This window comes from Phyllopteryx taeniolatus, chromosome 6 (genome assembly GCF_024500385.1).
Source record: "Phyllopteryx taeniolatus isolate TA_2022b chromosome 6, UOR_Ptae_1.2, whole genome shotgun sequence".
Lineage (NCBI taxonomy): Eukaryota > Metazoa > Chordata > Actinopteri > Syngnathiformes > Syngnathidae > Phyllopteryx > Phyllopteryx taeniolatus.
The window spans coordinates 17,662,769-17,679,443 of NC_084507.1; the positions used below are offsets into that span (position 1 = coordinate 17,662,769).

Consider the following 16,675-nt stretch of genomic DNA (forward strand, 5'->3'; position numbering starts at 1 on the left):
AAGGAAACTTTAGGCACAAGACTTCATATAGTTTTCGATCACATGATCAGTATTCCTTTGTCTACCATGTTGGAGGTCAAGATCGGTAGGATAAGCTGGGTTTGAAAGGAAAGGCTCGTCGACGGACTTTTGTTTGTTTTTATTCGTTCGTTTTTCCTGTGTAACCCTAATCAGTTAATTTCAGCTATATTGTTAATTCTCCAGTCTCCTTACATGTGCTCGGGGCTAAAAAAAAAAGTGTGATCGGGGCTAAAAAGTTGACAGAGAAACCTTGTATGATGCAGTGGCAAAGACACAAAGTGGCTGTCATAAACAACTACCATACCTACACAATTCAAACATCTCTCACCGCGTAACTTTGTGTGAAGACAAGCGGAAATAAACTGTTTCACTTAATGACCCGGAATAGATGGGGGCTTGGCTTATTTTAGCTAAAACAGCATTGACTTTACCCAAAATTAAGAATACTGAACTAAAATGAAAACATTGAAAATGGAGATATGTAGGCTACTGTATATAAAGTAATATGTTTTCTAATGTTGCTAAGCATTAAAGCTTACCTTTGACCAGGTATTCAATACAAATACATCTATATGGATTGGCTATCTGGCTTGAGTGAAATCAGATCACAATCTTGGTCTTTCCTTAGGCAAATGTTCAGATTCCAAACTTGTGAAATTAGATTTTGTCCCTCCCACCTGTATTTTTGCAACCAAAAACACACAGACGCACAGGAATTTGCCATTTTTGGACATTGGCTATTAAATGTATCTATTCAAACACACAATGAGCACCAAAACAAAACAATGAAATCCACTCCTAACATGGTGGCCGCGGACATGTCCACAGATGTGTGACGTCACGGAAAAACTATCAAGTGTTCCTCATTGGGTTGTGCAGGTGTGCCTAATTTTGTGCCTCCTTTCCACAGTCTGTCTCACTGCCCCTCTGCTCTTAAACCGACTTCACCCTCCCCTGCCGTCTATCTCCTCACCCTCACTGTGTGCTGTCAATAATTGATGGTCTTTAGTGACTCTCAAAGGGTAACAGGTCCGGCAGAAAATGTCTCATATGTCGTTTACTCACAAGTCGGTCTTGAAGCGCACAGAAAGTGTTTAGCTGCATTTGGCATGTAGCCAGTTGTACAGTATTTTCTGTGGTGTTTTGCTTGCACCTGCGCGTGACCGTGCACAAGCGGGTGTATACAGCATGAGTGACAGCAGCACAGAAGGAAGGAAAGGGAACCTTTAATTGAATGGGAGGCAGGGGGTCATGGAGGAGGAGTGATAGAATTATTGAGTGAATTAATTCAGCCTTTGCCAGCCCTAATTGACTGTATACTGCAAACTTGCATGTACAGTACAAACATACTCGCCATGGAGGAAGAAAAGAACGAAAACACGTTCTTACCTAGAAAGAGAAGTTTCACTTTTGGGGCTTATGGAAGGTGAGTAAACACACTGTTTCAAATTTGTATTTGCACTGAATAATTAACATGCTTTTTGGCTGCGATTAACACTTTCTGTGTGAGCTTTTCTCACTTTCTTGTTTACAGCGTGGAGCTATCCGGGGATGAGGCAGGGTGAGGCTTTATTCCTCATTTATTGAAGCACTTTTGACCTGACTTGACAACAAATACAGTGCAGACTTTCAAGAGCTGAATGAGGAATTTGTTTGTGTGAATACAACTGTTGCTGCAGAGCTGAACCTACGGAGGACTACACAATGGACATTTTGGACCCCCCAGTATATGACAGCAAGCCGGTCCTCTCCGCTAGCAACAGCCAAAAGGAGACCGAGCTGTTTGAAATCATTGAAAAACTCCAGGTACGTTATTGGGATGTGGTACGAGAAACAAGTTAAAGGTTATTTTTGTCATCAGTGCCTCTTTGGTGCAACAGGGTAGCAGACTTGATGAGCAGCGATGTGAATTCCCCCTGCCTCTTAAGGTGAGTCCAATAAAAATATATACTATATATATTTCTGCTGATTTGTTTCTCCAGTCAAGCAACACGGGCCCTCATCATCGTCTACTTTAGTCTCAGCTTTTGACTATAGGTGGAGAGCAGTCAATCATCCTCCCTTCGAAGCTGGGGGGCTACTGGATAGACCCGCCTGTGGAAATGTTTGCAGATGTCAGTCCCACCTCCTCCCATCACGGCCTCCAAGCAGACAGCTACGAACTCATGGAAAGGGACGGCGAGGCCAAAATCTACCACGATTTTTTCCGCTCACAGGTGAGTCTGCTTCATGTTCCAGAACTATTATTCAAAATAACATTTGAAACTTATTTGTTTACTGATTTATTTTTGTTCCTTTTTATGAAAGTATCTCGAGAGGACAATACAAAATGATGTTACCCAAAACCATCATAAATTTGCAATCAACACTTTTCATGAGAAGAAAGGAGCAGTAAGAAGGATAAAATTCTTACTTGTGTCTGCCCTCAACTTGACCTAAACTCAAAGAATCTTAGATGGTCTGTGACTTATAGTTACCTACAGCGGTTTTAAAAAGTCTACACACCCCACCCACTCACATTGAAATTAAATGGGAGTCAGCACACACCTGCCACCATTTAAAGTGTCTCTGATTAAACCCAAATAAAGTTCAAATGTTCTAGTTGGCTTTTTCCTGATCTTTTTTTTTTATTCTAGCAGAAGCCTGAAGGTTTTATGCTAACACTGACTGCTATTTCGAACTGCTCAGAACTGTTCATCCCTCCACCTTGTCTGAGGCCCCGATTCCAGCTGAAGAAAAACAGCCCCAATGCATGATGCTGCCACCACCATGCTTCACTGGATGTGTTTCTCTTTTGGTGATGAGCAATGCTGTGTTTGCGCCACAAATACCTTTTGGAATTATGGGGCTAAAAGTGAAAAAAAAACCTTTGGTTTCGGCAGACCATAACACTTTTTTTCCCATGTGTTTTGGAGATTTTCTTACATTATCTCAGTTGTTTATTTTTGCTTTCACTCTCGATTTTTTTTCCAATTGAGTTGTACAGGTTTTAGGCCACATTAATGGTGGAAAAATATTTGAAATGATTTATCTTGGTCTCATTTTTTCACGTCACAAAAACCTGGATTTGAACAGGCGTGTGTAGACTTTTTTTTATACCCACTGTATACCCTCATCTACATCATTCGACTTTCCTGTGTGGAGTTAGCATGTTCTCCCCATGCCTGCGTGGGTTTAGGGTCCAACTCCAGCTCACCTCTGACCCTATTGAGCATATAGAACACAGGTATAAATAAAATTAATTAATGGAGGAATTTAATTTTTTCTTTTCTTTTTTTTGATGTAAAAAGGAACTGATTTACAGATTCAATAATCAGGCTAGATCAGCGTTGAGTTAAACACTCTTTTGTGTTTGTCGTGTTTCATTTTATTCTCCTTTTGTACTTGTCAGTATCACCATTCATTCACAGCAGTAGATCCAACATTAGGGCCACTGGTTGTGTCTGTGTGTTTGGAGGAAGAGGAGAATAGGATGCGAGTCATACTAAGGTGAAATGATGATCATGTTTTACATTGGAGAGGCTTATCTTTACCCATACAAGCGCTTAACAATGCGCGACATTGTGTGTCTTCTCTCACAGAATGAAAGAGTGCTCTCGACATAGAGTTTTCTCCCTGTCACTTTTTCACAGCATTCCATCTGCTGTCGAACTGGCAAAGGTACACTGTTTTTCATTAAAATTAGTTGCCAATGTTAGCAGAAGAAGTACAATTGAAAACGAAAAATACATATGACCCTTTAAATGCTGTTTTGGCCTCAAACGTCCCAAAGATTGAGCTTGTGTAGGACTGAGCCTCAGGCAAGTGAAAAATAATCACCTTATTTTTTCTAGCTGCTGTGCGACAGAGTGACTGTCTCAAAGTTTGAAGCGGTCACCTACCTCAAGGTAATTCTTTATGACCAGAAAAACAAAAGTAATGACTTCATTTTGATTAAACTTATACTTCCTCTCTCTCATCCTCCAGGCGCCGGTACTAATAAGTGCATTCGATGAACACAGAATGTCTTACAATTTCAAGTTTGGTGTATTGTACCAAAAAGAGAATCAGGTAGGAACAGAATTGTTGTTTTCTGTCCAGCATTTCATTAAATTGTGAGAAATATACTGTTAATGGAACCTCTTGTTCGATGAGTGCATGTACAGTATAACAGCATAAGGGGCGTAGTTAGTCATTTGGGGGCTCAAGGCTAACCTAATAGTGGGGCTCTCCACATACATGTACCTCCACATAAGATTTGGAATTATAATGTTTGTCATAGTCCGCCTTTTGCCCAAAGCCATCTGGGATACGTTCCAGCACCCCGCAACCCTGAACAGGATAAGCTGTATTGAGAATGGATGGATGGATGTTTGTCATCAACTAGTGTGAATTTGTGTCAATTCTCCGATTTCCTGAGCTCAATAGTCCTTAAAATCTTTCTTGAGGATTATTATCTAAGTGAATTGTTTCAATGTTTTTACTGTAATTGATAAGAAGTTAAGAACATTAATTAACATTTACTATAGTTACTCACATATTTGTGATAAAAAAAAATGGTCACCGCATCATCTCTACTGCATACTCCACTGACAGCAGTGTAACTACAACTGGCAAGAGTGTCTGGCTGTTGCTGTTGTCAGTTTCGCACATCAAGTGTCAACATGAAGAAGGAAACTTTGATAGTTTTAATAACAACAACAACAATAACACCTTTTTGGGGGTGTCAATTACTCTCAGATTTTTTTTTTTGCAGCGAATAACGAGGGTTCTCCGTATTTGTACAGTATACAAAGAATTAAAAAATCAACATTCAAGCACAAACTAGAGTCTTACTGCTTTGAGTATGAGTTTGCTTAATTCACTTGACTACCGCTGTATATTCCTCAAAGAAGCCAAAAAAAAAAAAGGCAAAATACATACATCTAGCGTTTATTCTTTAAGGCTTGTCGAACTGTGTTTATTTTAGTGTGACTTTATTGGTTCAATAATCAATCTACAACCTCAGGGACTTTGTAATTTAGAGGTATAGAACCTCTGAAACACACTTAAATCTTTTTCCAGTTGACTGAGGAGGACATACTCGGCAACGATGAGGAAAGCGAGGCGTTTACAGAGTTCCTGTCTATTTTGGGAGACACGGTTCAACTCCAAGGCTTCACTGGGTAATCTAATTAGCCTTTGATTGGTTAAAGGGCACACACCGTGCCACATCTCATCTGATTTTCCTTTTCTCAGATTCAGAGGAGGTCTGGATGTGTGTCACGGCCAGACAGGAAGCGAGGCGGTCTTCACTTCCTTTCACGGCAGAGAAGTCATGTTCCATGTGGTGACCAAACTGCCCTTTACAGAGGGCGACCCACAGCAGGTCAGCTACTCTACACCTCATTTCTGCTGAAACCACGAGTGTTTGTGGGAAGTAACGACTGTACTTAAGTAGATTTTTCATGTACCTGTACTTTACGTGAATATTTCTTTTTCTGATAACGTTTTACTTTCCCCCCCTACATTTGAAAACCGATATCTGTACTTGCGATTTCTTACTTTGTCGAAATATTACTTTTTTCAAACCACTACCGATAAAGACACAATGTAAAAAAGACATGACTAGAAATAGTTTAAGTCCACTTGAGTAAAGGAGGTGAATTAAGACGTCTCTCATGACCAGTATTTTTTTTGCACAAGTATCTATACTTCTACTTGAGTACGTTTGCAAATGGTGCAAATAAATGCTGAAAAGTGGCGCCTCCTCATCCCACAGCTGCAAAGAAAGCGACACATTGGTAATGACATTGTTGCGCTGGTCTTCCAAGAGGGTCTGACTCCTTTCTTAGCAGATGTCATTAAGTCGCACTTCCTGCACTGTTTCATCGTGGTCCGGAGGGTTCCGAGCGGGAAGACACACGACACGGGCCAAGCTGCATATCAGGTGGATTTTAAACAATTCTAGTTTTGTTTGTCTCTTTTCTAATATACCCAGTGTACAATGCAGTAAGTACACATGCACAATCTAATGAGATGTAACACACAAGATGTATCAAAAAAATCTGCCACAGTGTTCTAGTCGTTACCGCGTCTGCCTCACAGTTTGGGGTTCAAATCTCGGCTGTGGTCTTTCTATGTGGATTTTGCATGTTCTCTCCAGTCATTGAGTTTGACACCTGTGCCCTTAATTGTCAATAGGTGAGAATGTGAGTGTGAATGGTTGTTTATCTATAAATGCGCTGCGATTGGCTGGTGACCATTCCAGGCTGTACCCCGCCTCTCGCCCAAAGTCAGCTGAAATACGCTCCAGCTCACTGAGGACGTGGAACACAAAATGGATGGATGAATGAATGTTTTGATGGATAAACATGTTTATTTATTATTAAAAATTCACAAACTTCACCGTGTGCTTCCATGCCAATACAATTTATACTTTGCAAGTACAATACATTTTGAAGTAAAGTTCAGTTGTATTTAACTTCTTAAGTACAATACATTTCATTTAATGTTTAACTTTTTGTTTAAAACAAGATTATATATATAAATACATCTTTTTATTATATAAATATTATCTTTCTATCTATCTATATAAATGCAATTTTTATTTAACTTTTGAATGCATGAATGAAAGGTATTTTTTGATTTTCCTATATACAGTATAAACTCAGTGTTAATGTTCAAGCTGTGCATAATGGAAATGATGACTGATGATGACTTGGCGAGCTAAGTATCTTTTGTGGTGCTACTTAACGTAAAAAGTTTGAGAGTCACTGTTGTATTGAATCCCATTAGATTGTGCAAGTGTGCAGAATTTTTGGGCCAATGAGTGTCTTTCAGCACTTCCTCCTTTTCACAGATATCTGTCACAGCCAGAGAAGATGTTCCTCCATTTGGTCCCGTCCTTCCAGATCCTCCAGTCTTCACAGATGTAAGAACCCATAAAACTATTATTTTCCCCCCCTGCCTTTTAAGTTGTATCTTGAAAGGCAGTTAAGAATACTTTACTGTAGAATCATCCGCATGTTAATGAAATGTTAATAAAGCCTACAACTAGAAATCATAACATTGTAGAATAACTCAAATTGCAGTTTCATGGGTGGCCTATCTGTGAAATCCTGCACATACTAAAATGCTTATATGTCCAGCAAACCTCTGTTCTGTCTTAAGCACTCCCTACTGAGAGAATTCCTCCTGACCAAGCTCATCAATGCGGAGATTTCCTGCTATAAAGCTGAGCAGTTCAGCAGACTGGAGGTAGATGCTCATCACACCTCTACTACACAAGGTCCATTTGGTTTTAATCTTTTTTTTCCTCCTCTCCCTTAAAAAATAAAATTAAATTAAAAAAGCTGCGCACTCGTTCATCACTTCTGGAGAGTCTGCAGGCAGAACTCTCCACTCGTTCGCACTGCATGCTGGGAGATCCATCAGCCTCCTCTCTCCCCACCACTGAGTGTGTCAGAGGGGCGTCCGAAAGCAGTGGGGGATTCATTGAGAATTTTAAGGTCAGCTTGCACAATTCTTATTATTTTGTTCAATGTCACATGCAGCCATATCTTGCCCACTTTTGTTTTCTCAGCGGGCTATCAGAGTGCGGAGTCATTCCTTCGAGACCCTCGGAGTGCCCAGGAAAATCAGTGGCATCTCCCCACAGAAACCGAAGGTAAAATTTGACAGGAGTGTCTGACTGAAAACACTTAAATATTTTCTGCAATAGATCTAGGGGTATCAAACTCATTTTCATTGTGGGCCACATCTTATTGATGGTTTTGCCATTATGACTGTGAAAAATCATATAAATCAATAATAGTGGTACTTGGAGAGCGAAGTAATTTTAGGCCGTCCTTGGTGCTAAAAGTTTGACCTTAGTATACACATTTTTAACAACCAATTGGATTTGAAATCAGAATTCAAACACATATTTAAGTAAACAACTATTGTACAGATTATGTTAAGGGATTTGGTGGAGAGAAAAAATGCTTGTAATATTTGTAAAAAGTGAAGAAAAATTACAATTTTGTTACAGATTTCCTGCCAAAACTATAAGAACAAATCCATTGAGCAAGAAACATGGAGTAGACACTCTTTATTTACTTTAGTGAGCCACAAAAAAAATCATGTGGTTCACCGGATCTGGCCTCCAGGCCTGTGATCTACACAGTTGACCCCGCCCAAATTTCGTGTAACTGACGCCCACACAAAAGGGCTTGTAATTGCCTATAGATGCCACAAGATGGTGGCAATGCTCACAGAAATGGCAATCCTGCACTCAGTTCAACAGTTGCTTGGCACCAAAATTGCTGCCATACAGCGCCAAAACAATATTTTTATATTGGACATAGCTTTGGCCAGAGCATAAAAACAGTGAATAGGTGTGTTTTTCAGTGAATGACAGAGTATACTGTAGGTTCCTGAAAAAAAAAAAAATCCAAATCCGAAAAGCGAATATGCGGGGGTTTAATTTATTTCTGCATAATCTTGCCAACTCCAAATATTATTGTTTATATGCAATTATGTGTTGAGGAAATTATTTGAGGCGGCATGGTGAACGACTGGTTAGAGCGTCTGCCTCACAGTTCTGAGGACTGGGGTTCAAATCCCTGTGTGAAGTTCGTATGTTCTCCCCTTGCCTGCGTGGGTTTTCTCCGGCCACTCCGGTTTCCTCCCACATCCCAAAAACATGCATTAATTGATGACTCTAAATTGCCCGTAGGTGTGAATGTGAGTGTGAATGGTTGTTTGTTTATATGTGCCCTGCGATTGGCTGGCAACCAGTTCAGGGTGTACCCCGCCTCCTGCCCGATGATAGCTGGGATAGGCTCCAGCACGCCCGCGACCCTTGTGAGGAGAAGCGGCTCAGAAAATGGATGGATGGAAATAATTTGAATATTTTTGCATAGTCTTTGAGAGTAAAGTGACTTTTTTTTTTTTTTTTTTTGCATAAACATTCTTGCTACATACCAATAGCACCCCTGTAGCACAACCTAAGAAATATTCTGACATCATACTCACCATCAATAACATTAAATAGCTCTTACCTCTTTGAGTAATCCTGTTTCATGGAAATTGGATATGTACAATTTGTATAAACCTTAATAATAGTAAAATAGTTTGTGCAAAGTCATATGGAAATCAGTGAAGTGGTTTTGTACAACAACGAAGTTTTGCGGAAATTTGTTTTTGCATAAAATGTAAAATAATGCTAAAACAATCCTTTAATGATCAAAAGTGGGGTAATTCAATATCCAAGTTAATCCAGTTTTTGAGTAAAGCAGTACTAACAAACTAAATAAACATTGTCATTTCAAAGTAAAGCTTATTAAGATATTGTTTTCAAACCTCTTTTACAGACAGACAAAGATGCAGAGAGGTGAGACTCATCCTCATGAATTAAAATTAAAGGAATTTTAATTAAAAATAAATACAATAATATTACCACAATGAAATGTTTATGATTCCAGCGACTGCTTGGCACAAGCTGAAGTCAAAGATCCTGCAAGTCCTCAAGAGGAGACGTAGAAGAACGGCACCTTGCAGATTTTCCTTTTAAATTGACCTCATTATCTGTGTGAATGACTCCTGTAAATAGACAGTAAAGGTAGCATTGCTGCTCATGCGATTATCATACTGCACTAGCAGTCATATCTGTGATTTAAGACAATCCAAATCATATTTTAGTGACATGTATACTAAATAAAAGGCCTGCAAATGTTTAAGGAAACGTGTGTCATTACAGATGTATGAAGAAAGTGCTTTTACTTAAGGCCTGAGGAGACAAGCACATCAGAAATTCAGCAGATTAAGAAAAAAGACTGCTTTACTTAATAAATCCATCAATTCATTTTTATAGCATGTACGATCTCATAATAATGAGATACTGTAATATCTCATATGTATAAGATTTAGGTCAACCACCAATGACAAAGCTTGGGATGTGTTGTTGCACTCCACAGGAATCTAAAAGTAAGCTTTATGAAGGAATTGTGTACTTCAAAATATGGTAAAATAATGTGAATTGTCCTGTTTCCGCAAGTAAGAAAAAACATCAAAAAAAACTTTTTCACTTTGTTCTTGTTGTTGTTTTTTGAACTTTCGGAAATGGGCTTACATAAAATGCAAGTGTGATTATAAAAAGAAGAGCAACAAGAAAAAAGTTAGCTGCAGCTCACGGGTAAGTGGCCCGTGGGCTGCTCATGTGGTCACTGGGGCCTACCTGGTGCCCGCGTGCACCATGTTGGTGACCCCTGATTTATAGTGGCTGGGCAAGTTAATTACTACTAAAAAGAAAATAAATACATTTTACAAGCAGTATTTTGTATTCATGTTAGAAGGAAGACCAAGATGGATGATCAAATGTTTTCATAATAAGCATTTTATTTAAAGTCTATTGGAAAAAGAGGCATCAATATGACCCATGTGCCAATAATATAATTAAACTTAATGTTGTTTGTTGGATAAACGAAATATGTTTTACTTACACTTAATTGTAATAATTCAAAAACAATTACGAAATAAATCCAGTGCTGAGTCGTGTGATTTTTATTCTGTTATTTCAAAGAAAATATCGATTGTAACGTGTAACGTTTGTTTAGGTCTTCAGCATGCTATTGCACCCCATGAACATAGGTGGCAGTACATAACCTTATGCCTTCGAGCCACGTATATTTACAGTAGAAGTAGAATTTAACTAATTCATAATTTGACATAAACAGCTTGATAGTGTTATCAAACCATCGTGAATTTTACCTTAATTCGAAGCGGAATTGAATTCGACGTGTTTTGACACCGTAATACCTGCGCCAAAGTGACCTAAGAGACGTTTCTACATGAGACCGATCAACATTGCTTGTGGGCGTGTTGAACTTTGACACACTGTGCACAGCGTGAAGGTTTTATGGACCATTTGATTTGATTTTTTTTTTTTTTTTTTTTTTGAGCGAGTCGAAAAAGATGACCTCCAAGAAAGTGATCGAGTTGTTCTACGATGTGGTGTCTCCGTACTCCTGGCTGGCCTTTGAGGTTTGTCTATTGTGCATTTTATTTTAAATGTGATACTATTCCAAGCCGGTGTCCATGTCAAAGCGGACCTAAAGCGATTCGTTTACAGGTCATGTGCCGCTACAGAAGCGTGTGGAACATTGAGCTCAAGCTGAAACCTGTGTTTCTGGGTGGCGTCATGCAAGGTTCTGGTAAGGTTCTTACTTTAATAACCCTCAGCAGAGGTGGCAAAAGTATTCACATGTACAGATACTTGTGTAGAAATGACTGATGAAAGTAGAAGTACTAATTAAATGTGTGTACTTTTTCTTCAACAGTATGTTTATTGTTTATTATTATTTCACATATTCTTTCAATGGTAAAAATGTAACCAAACAGACAAACAATCAAACAGTCACCACCCCTCACCTACTCCGAGCAAACCAGTATAGGTAAAGATCTAAATAAAATAATTATATCCACAGTAGAATTAAATGCACAGTAAGTAAATAAATAAATAAATAAATAAATCGGGTAATAAAGATTGAGAAATGCAGCCCTATTGGAGGGACAAGCCAGTGCAAACTGTAGGCCGGTCCCAAGCCTGGGTAAATGCAGAGGGTTGCGTCAGGAAGGGCATCAGGCTTAAAACCTTGCCAAAACAAATATGAACGTTCATCCAAAGTATTCGGATTAACCATGTCCGCCACCGTTAACCTAGGAGAGGTGCATAGCGGGTTCTTAGGCAGAAAGACAAGAGGAAAGCACAGAGCCTAGAACTGAATGTTGGGACTATGACAGCAAAATCTCAGCAGTTGGTTGACGATGATGTTTAGGAGAAAGGTTGACATGTTGTGTGTCCAGAAGAGCAGGCGGAAAGGCAGTAAGGCTAGAAGCTTAGAGGCAGGGTTCAAATTATTTTCCCATGGTGTAGAATGGAAGAGAAATGGAGTAGGTTTATTTTAAAGGAAGAGTTAACGTTGTTGAATGTTTTGGAGGTGAAAGAGTGTCAGATCAAGTGATGAGGCTGAAACTTGAAATTGAGGGTGTTATATATAATGTGATTAGTGGCTATGCCCCACAGGTAGGATGTGAGCTAGAGGTGAAAGAGAAATTCTGGAAGGAGCTAGACGAAATTCTGGAAGGAGCTAGACGAAGTAGTTCTGAATAGGCTATACACGGTTGGGACCAATCACCGATCAGCAAGTTTAAAAAAAACATCACTGATCCGATCACAAGATGGAGCAATGTGTCTATTTACATGACTTGTTCATTTATTGTATATACTTGTGTACTGTATAATTTATCCATCCATTTTCTGTACAGTTTATCCTCACAAGGGTTGTGGGCGTGCTGGAGCCGTCCCAGCTCAAATTATTCTCTAGCATTTTAGACAAAGGTTAAAACACCAATGACCTCTAGGGGGCATTCAAGGATTGGCCACTGACATAAGTTTAGGTCAAATCAACATTACAACATGACAGAAATAATGGGTGCTAATTTACTGTAATTCAATTACTTTATTGCAATTAAATTACTTTAATAAATACTGTTAATGATATGCTTACTCTAACTTTCTCACTGTCCCAGCTATATGGACAGGTGTTGTCCAGGGTTTGAGTCAGTTTGACTTTTCTTCTTGTGGTTAGGAAGTGAAGAAACTGGACCAAGCAGGTTGGAACAGGTGGAGGAAGGTGTTAGATGTGTCATGTGACAGAAGAGTCTCTGCTAGGACGAAGGGCAAAGTTGATAAAACAGTGGTGAGGCCAGCCATGATGTATGGATTAGAGACAGTGGCGCTGAAAAGGAAATGAAGATGTTGAGGTTAAAGTAAATAATCATCAGAAAATTACTCATGTCAAAGTACAGAAACCTGAAAAATCTACATAAGCACTGTAAAATATTTCGACACAGTTGGTTCTCACCATTGACATTCAGTGTATGTGTCACCATGACAGGCAACAAGCCCCCTGGACTGGTTCCGAATAAATTCATGTGGATGACCAAGGATCTGTGTCGCCTGGCCGACTATTTCAACGTCCCATTACACTTCCCTTCAGACCCTGCCGAAGCCATGTTCAGGAAAGGTATACTGTACACCAAGCAGCAGTAGTGCACATGTAAACTGTGCAAAATGCATGTCTAAAGTAGTTTGCATGGTGCAGCTTAAATTGCCCTTGAATTTTAAATCACACACAGTAGATTCGTCCATTTTCTATCGCGCTTATATTTGTTAAAGGGAGCCAATCCCAGATAACTTTGGGCAAGAGTATTACTACTGTGTGTATGTGTGTGTGTATGTATATACAGTGCCGTGAAAATGTATTGGCCCCCTTCTCAAATTCTTATATTTTTGCATAGTTTCTCCACTTTTTTTAAGATCATCAAACAATTATAAATATCAGACAATTATAACCCAAGTGAACATAAAATGCTGTTTTTAAATGGTGATTCCATTTCTTAAGGAAAAAAAAAAGTATTCCAGGTTACCTGGTCCTGTGTGAAAAAGTAATTACCCCAAGAGAACCGCAATGACTCATCCAGGAGGCCACAAAGGAACTCAGGACAACAAAGAACTGCAGGCCTCCGTTGCCTCAGTTAAGGTCGGTGTTCATGACACTACAATAAGGAAGAGACTGGGCAGCAATGGCACCCATGGCAGAGTTCCAAGGCGAAAACCACTGCTGACCAAAAAGAACATCATGGTTCATCTTACTTTTGCAAAAAAAAAAAAAAAAACATCTGAATGATTCCCAAGGCTTTTGGGAGACGAAGGTTGAGCTTTTTGGAAGGTGTGTGTCTCTTACATCTGGTGTAAATGTAGCACAACATTTCAGAAAAAGAATACTATAGCAACAGTCAAACATGGTGGTGATGGTGTGATGGTCTTCGGCTGCTTATCGCCTTCAGGACCTGGACAACCTGCTGTGATTCATGGAACCATGAATTCTGCACTTTAACAGACAATCATGAAGGAGAATATTCAGCCATCAGTTTTTTTGTGACCTCAAGCTGAAGCGCACTTGGGTTCTGCAGCAGAATAGCGATCCAAAACACACCAGCAAGTCAACTTCTGAATGGCTTAAAAAACAAAATGAAGGGTTTGGAGTGGCCGAGTCAAAGTCCAGACTTGAGTCCGATTGAAATGCATTGGGATGACCTTATAAAAAGGCCATGTGTGGAGTTTGCATGTTCTCCCTGTGCCTGCGTGGGTTTTCTCCGGGTACTCCGGTTTCCTCCCACATCCCAAAAACATGCATGGTAAGTTAATCAAAGACTCTAAATTGCCCATAGGTGGGAATGGTTGTTTGTTTATATGTGCCCTGTGATTGGCTGGCGACCGGTTCAGGGTGTACCCCGCCTCTTGCCTGAAGATACTGAAGCTGGTTTAGGCTCCAGCACGCCTGCGACCCTAGTGAGGGTAAGTGGGACGGAAACAGGATGGATAGCATTTTTTGTTACCAAAACCCTTTTTACAGTAACTTGAACAATAGCTAAACAAACTATTATTCTTGACTTCTGATTTCAGAAGTAGTTTTATCAGTTTATTGTGTATATGTAATAATATAACAAGACAATCAAATAATTATGTTTTCACAGTCATACCGGCCGTCTGAGGGAAACCGCAGCTAGAATGTGGCTCATGACAAAAATGAGTTTTATACCCCTGCCCTATGATATGTGTTTTTGTGTTCTTGTAGGCTCCTTGAATGCAATGCGCTTTGTGAAAGCGGTGCAGGAGAAGGAGATAGGCGGAGACCAACAGGTGGAGAAGGTGTCCAGAGAGCTCTGGAGAAGAATCTGGTGTGAAGACAAAGACATCACTGAGCCTGCATCACTGGCTGAGGTAGCAGCCCATCCAGAGTGCTTGCCTTTGATAAATTTGTGCCCACCAAAAAGAAGCTTGGATATTATTGGTTGTTCTTGTCCTCAGGCAGCGCAGAAAGCTGGCTTGAGCAGGAGTGAGATTGAAGAGTTACATAAGCTGTGCACCACGCAGGAAATCAAAGACAAGCTGAAAAGCAGCACACAGGACGCACTGGATTATGGGGTTGGTTCTTCTTCAGTTCCTCTCTCACAACAGAACCTAACTTGTCTTAAAATGTTTTTGTTTTTTTACCCACTGTACTCTTGGCAGGCGTTTGGCTTCCCCCTGTTGGTGTGTCACATCAACGGGAAAGCTGAGATGTTTTTTGGCTCCGACAGATTTGAGATCATGGCCCATTGTCTTGGTAAGAAAGCTTCTGTTGTATTCATTGTTTGTTAATGTCTAGTTTATTATAGTTTACAGGAGACATAATTATTTCAAGGTAATAATATATTATAGTTTATTATAGTTTACAGTAAACATAATTATTTCAAGGTTTTGACAGCAAAGTATTTTTCTGGCTTTTCATAACATGTATACAGTGAACCCGTTTATTGTGGAGGATACGTTCCAGACCCACCTGCAATATGTGGAAAATCCGCGATATAGAGACTATAATTTAATAAATCCAACCCCCCTTTTGGTTTAAAAACTTGTAAACTTTTAAACAAACTTTTTAAACATTCTAAACGTATATGAACACAAAAAAAAATCTAAATCCTAAAATGTATCAGAAATACAAGCCTTTGAGAGGCGTGGCCTGGTGGGTTGGCCTGTGACGTCGGCGAGTCTGCTTGTGAATGTCTTGTGAGAATTGTGGCTGACAGCAGCTTCTGCATGAGTGTGCTGAATGTGTTTTACTGTTCGTCTACCGTTCAATAAATTGCTGAAAATTGCATTGGTGACTATGGCTCTCCTTTCCCACTTGCAAAAGCATTGCAGTAAGCACAGCGGTGCCTTGAGACACGAGTTTACTTTGTTCAGTGACAATGCTTGTATCTCAAAACACTTATTGCAAATAATCTTTACCATTAAGATGAATAGAAACGCAATGAATCTATTCCAGCCCCTAAAAAAACAGCTTTTTTTTAACCATAAAACTTTCACTCGAGTATTGTACTGTATAAAAATACATAGTGATAACATTTGCCCGCCACATAACCAGTAAACGGAAAATGTATTGTCCTTCTTTGTTGCTCTTCTTTTGGTGTCACTTAGCGGTTGGGAAACCATCTTAATAATGCGTTACTGTCAACAGCTGATACCAATGTGCATTGATGGCCGGATGTTGTGACGTTTGCTGCCGCCATCTAGCGATGTGGCTCTGAAGCGCACTCGCATCTCAGTTTTTGCTTTTATCGCAAGACAAAATACAAAAAAGTCAAGGCACTTGTATGTCAAGATACCAATCTACTGTAAGCTTAAAAACAAAACCACTGTGATATAGTGGGGGATGTGAACCATATGTATATACTGGACATGTATTTATGAATTACAATGCAGATTGTGTTTTTTTTTTTTAGGTGAAAAGTGGCTCGGACCTCAGCCTGGTCATCTTGCAAGGTCATCGGCCAAATTGTGAGACGAAAGCTGCCTTTAAACCCTAATGTCTATTCACTCATTAATGTATTCACTCTCATCATATCATATCTTCGCCTTTTCTGAGAACTAACATTCATGCGCTGTGCCTCTCGAGCTCTCATAACCACTTTTTGACGCTGTGTATGACAAACAAACACTACGTAGTCTATACTGCCATTGGAATAAATAAGTGCTCATACAGAGGCAAAGGTCACTTGTTTTTTGTTTGAGGAGTGCGAAGACGAGGCTTATGGCTGACTCAAT

General features: G+C 39.6%; 2 protein-coding genes across 2 annotated transcripts; both read left to right on the plus strand.

The window, feature by feature from the left end:
• The first annotated feature begins 1,053 nt into the window (after positions 1–1,053).
• On the plus strand, positions 1,054–10,572 carry rap1gapl (RAP1 GTPase activating protein-like). Its single transcript, XM_061775450.1, has 18 exons — positions 1,054–1,447; positions 1,556–1,582; positions 1,701–1,827; positions 1,902–1,949; positions 2,040–2,237; positions 3,413–3,510; positions 3,603–3,681; positions 3,855–3,908; positions 3,988–4,071; positions 5,065–5,165; positions 5,239–5,368; positions 5,762–5,929; positions 6,842–6,913; positions 7,153–7,239; positions 7,335–7,490; positions 7,565–7,648; positions 9,336–9,355; positions 9,447–10,572. Exons 1-18 carry the CDS (start codon positions 1,353–1,355, stop codon positions 9,502–9,504), a joined length of 1,686 nt encoding a protein of 561 aa, XP_061631434.1. The 5' UTR covers positions 1,054–1,352; the 3' UTR covers positions 9,505–10,572.
• Positions 10,573–10,702: 130 nt separating this feature from the next.
• On the plus strand, positions 10,703–16,614 carry LOC133479027 (glutathione S-transferase kappa 1-like). The gene is made up of 7 exons (XM_061775453.1): positions 10,703–11,004; positions 11,093–11,174; positions 12,921–13,049; positions 14,664–14,809; positions 14,897–15,013; positions 15,101–15,194; positions 16,354–16,614. The coding sequence occupies exons 1-7, from the start codon at positions 10,936–10,938 to the stop codon at positions 16,410–16,412; spliced, it is 696 nt and encodes a 231-aa protein (XP_061631437.1). The 5' UTR covers positions 10,703–10,935; the 3' UTR covers positions 16,413–16,614.
• Positions 16,615–16,675: the final 61 nt, after the last annotated feature.

What these genes read in the sequence shown, in the direction of transcription:
- rap1gapl (XM_061775450.1), top strand. Translation starts at nt 1,353, where the DNA reads ATGTACAGTACAAACATACTCGCCATGGAGGAAGAAAAGAACGAAAAC. An exon ending in CAACTCCAAGGCTTCACTGG is followed by an intron (nt 5,166 to 5,238) that starts GTAATCTAATTA and finishes TCCTTTTCTCAG; the next exon opens with ATTCAGAGGAGGTCTGGATG. An exon ending in TCTCCCCACAGAAACCGAAG is followed by an intron (nt 7,649 to 9,335) that starts GTAAAATTTGAC and finishes CCTCTTTTACAG; the next exon opens with ACAGACAAAGATGCAGAGAG.
- LOC133479027 (XM_061775453.1), top strand. Translation starts at nt 10,936, where the DNA reads ATGACCTCCAAGAAAGTGATCGAGTTGTTCTACGATGTGGTGTCTCCG. An exon ending in CGAAGCCATGTTCAGGAAAG is followed by an intron (nt 13,050 to 14,663) that starts GTATACTGTACA and finishes GTGTTCTTGTAG; the next exon opens with GCTCCTTGAATGCAATGCGC. An exon ending in GATCATGGCCCATTGTCTTG is followed by an intron (nt 15,195 to 16,353) that starts GTAAGAAAGCTT and finishes TTTTTTTTTTAG; the next exon opens with GTGAAAAGTGGCTCGGACCT.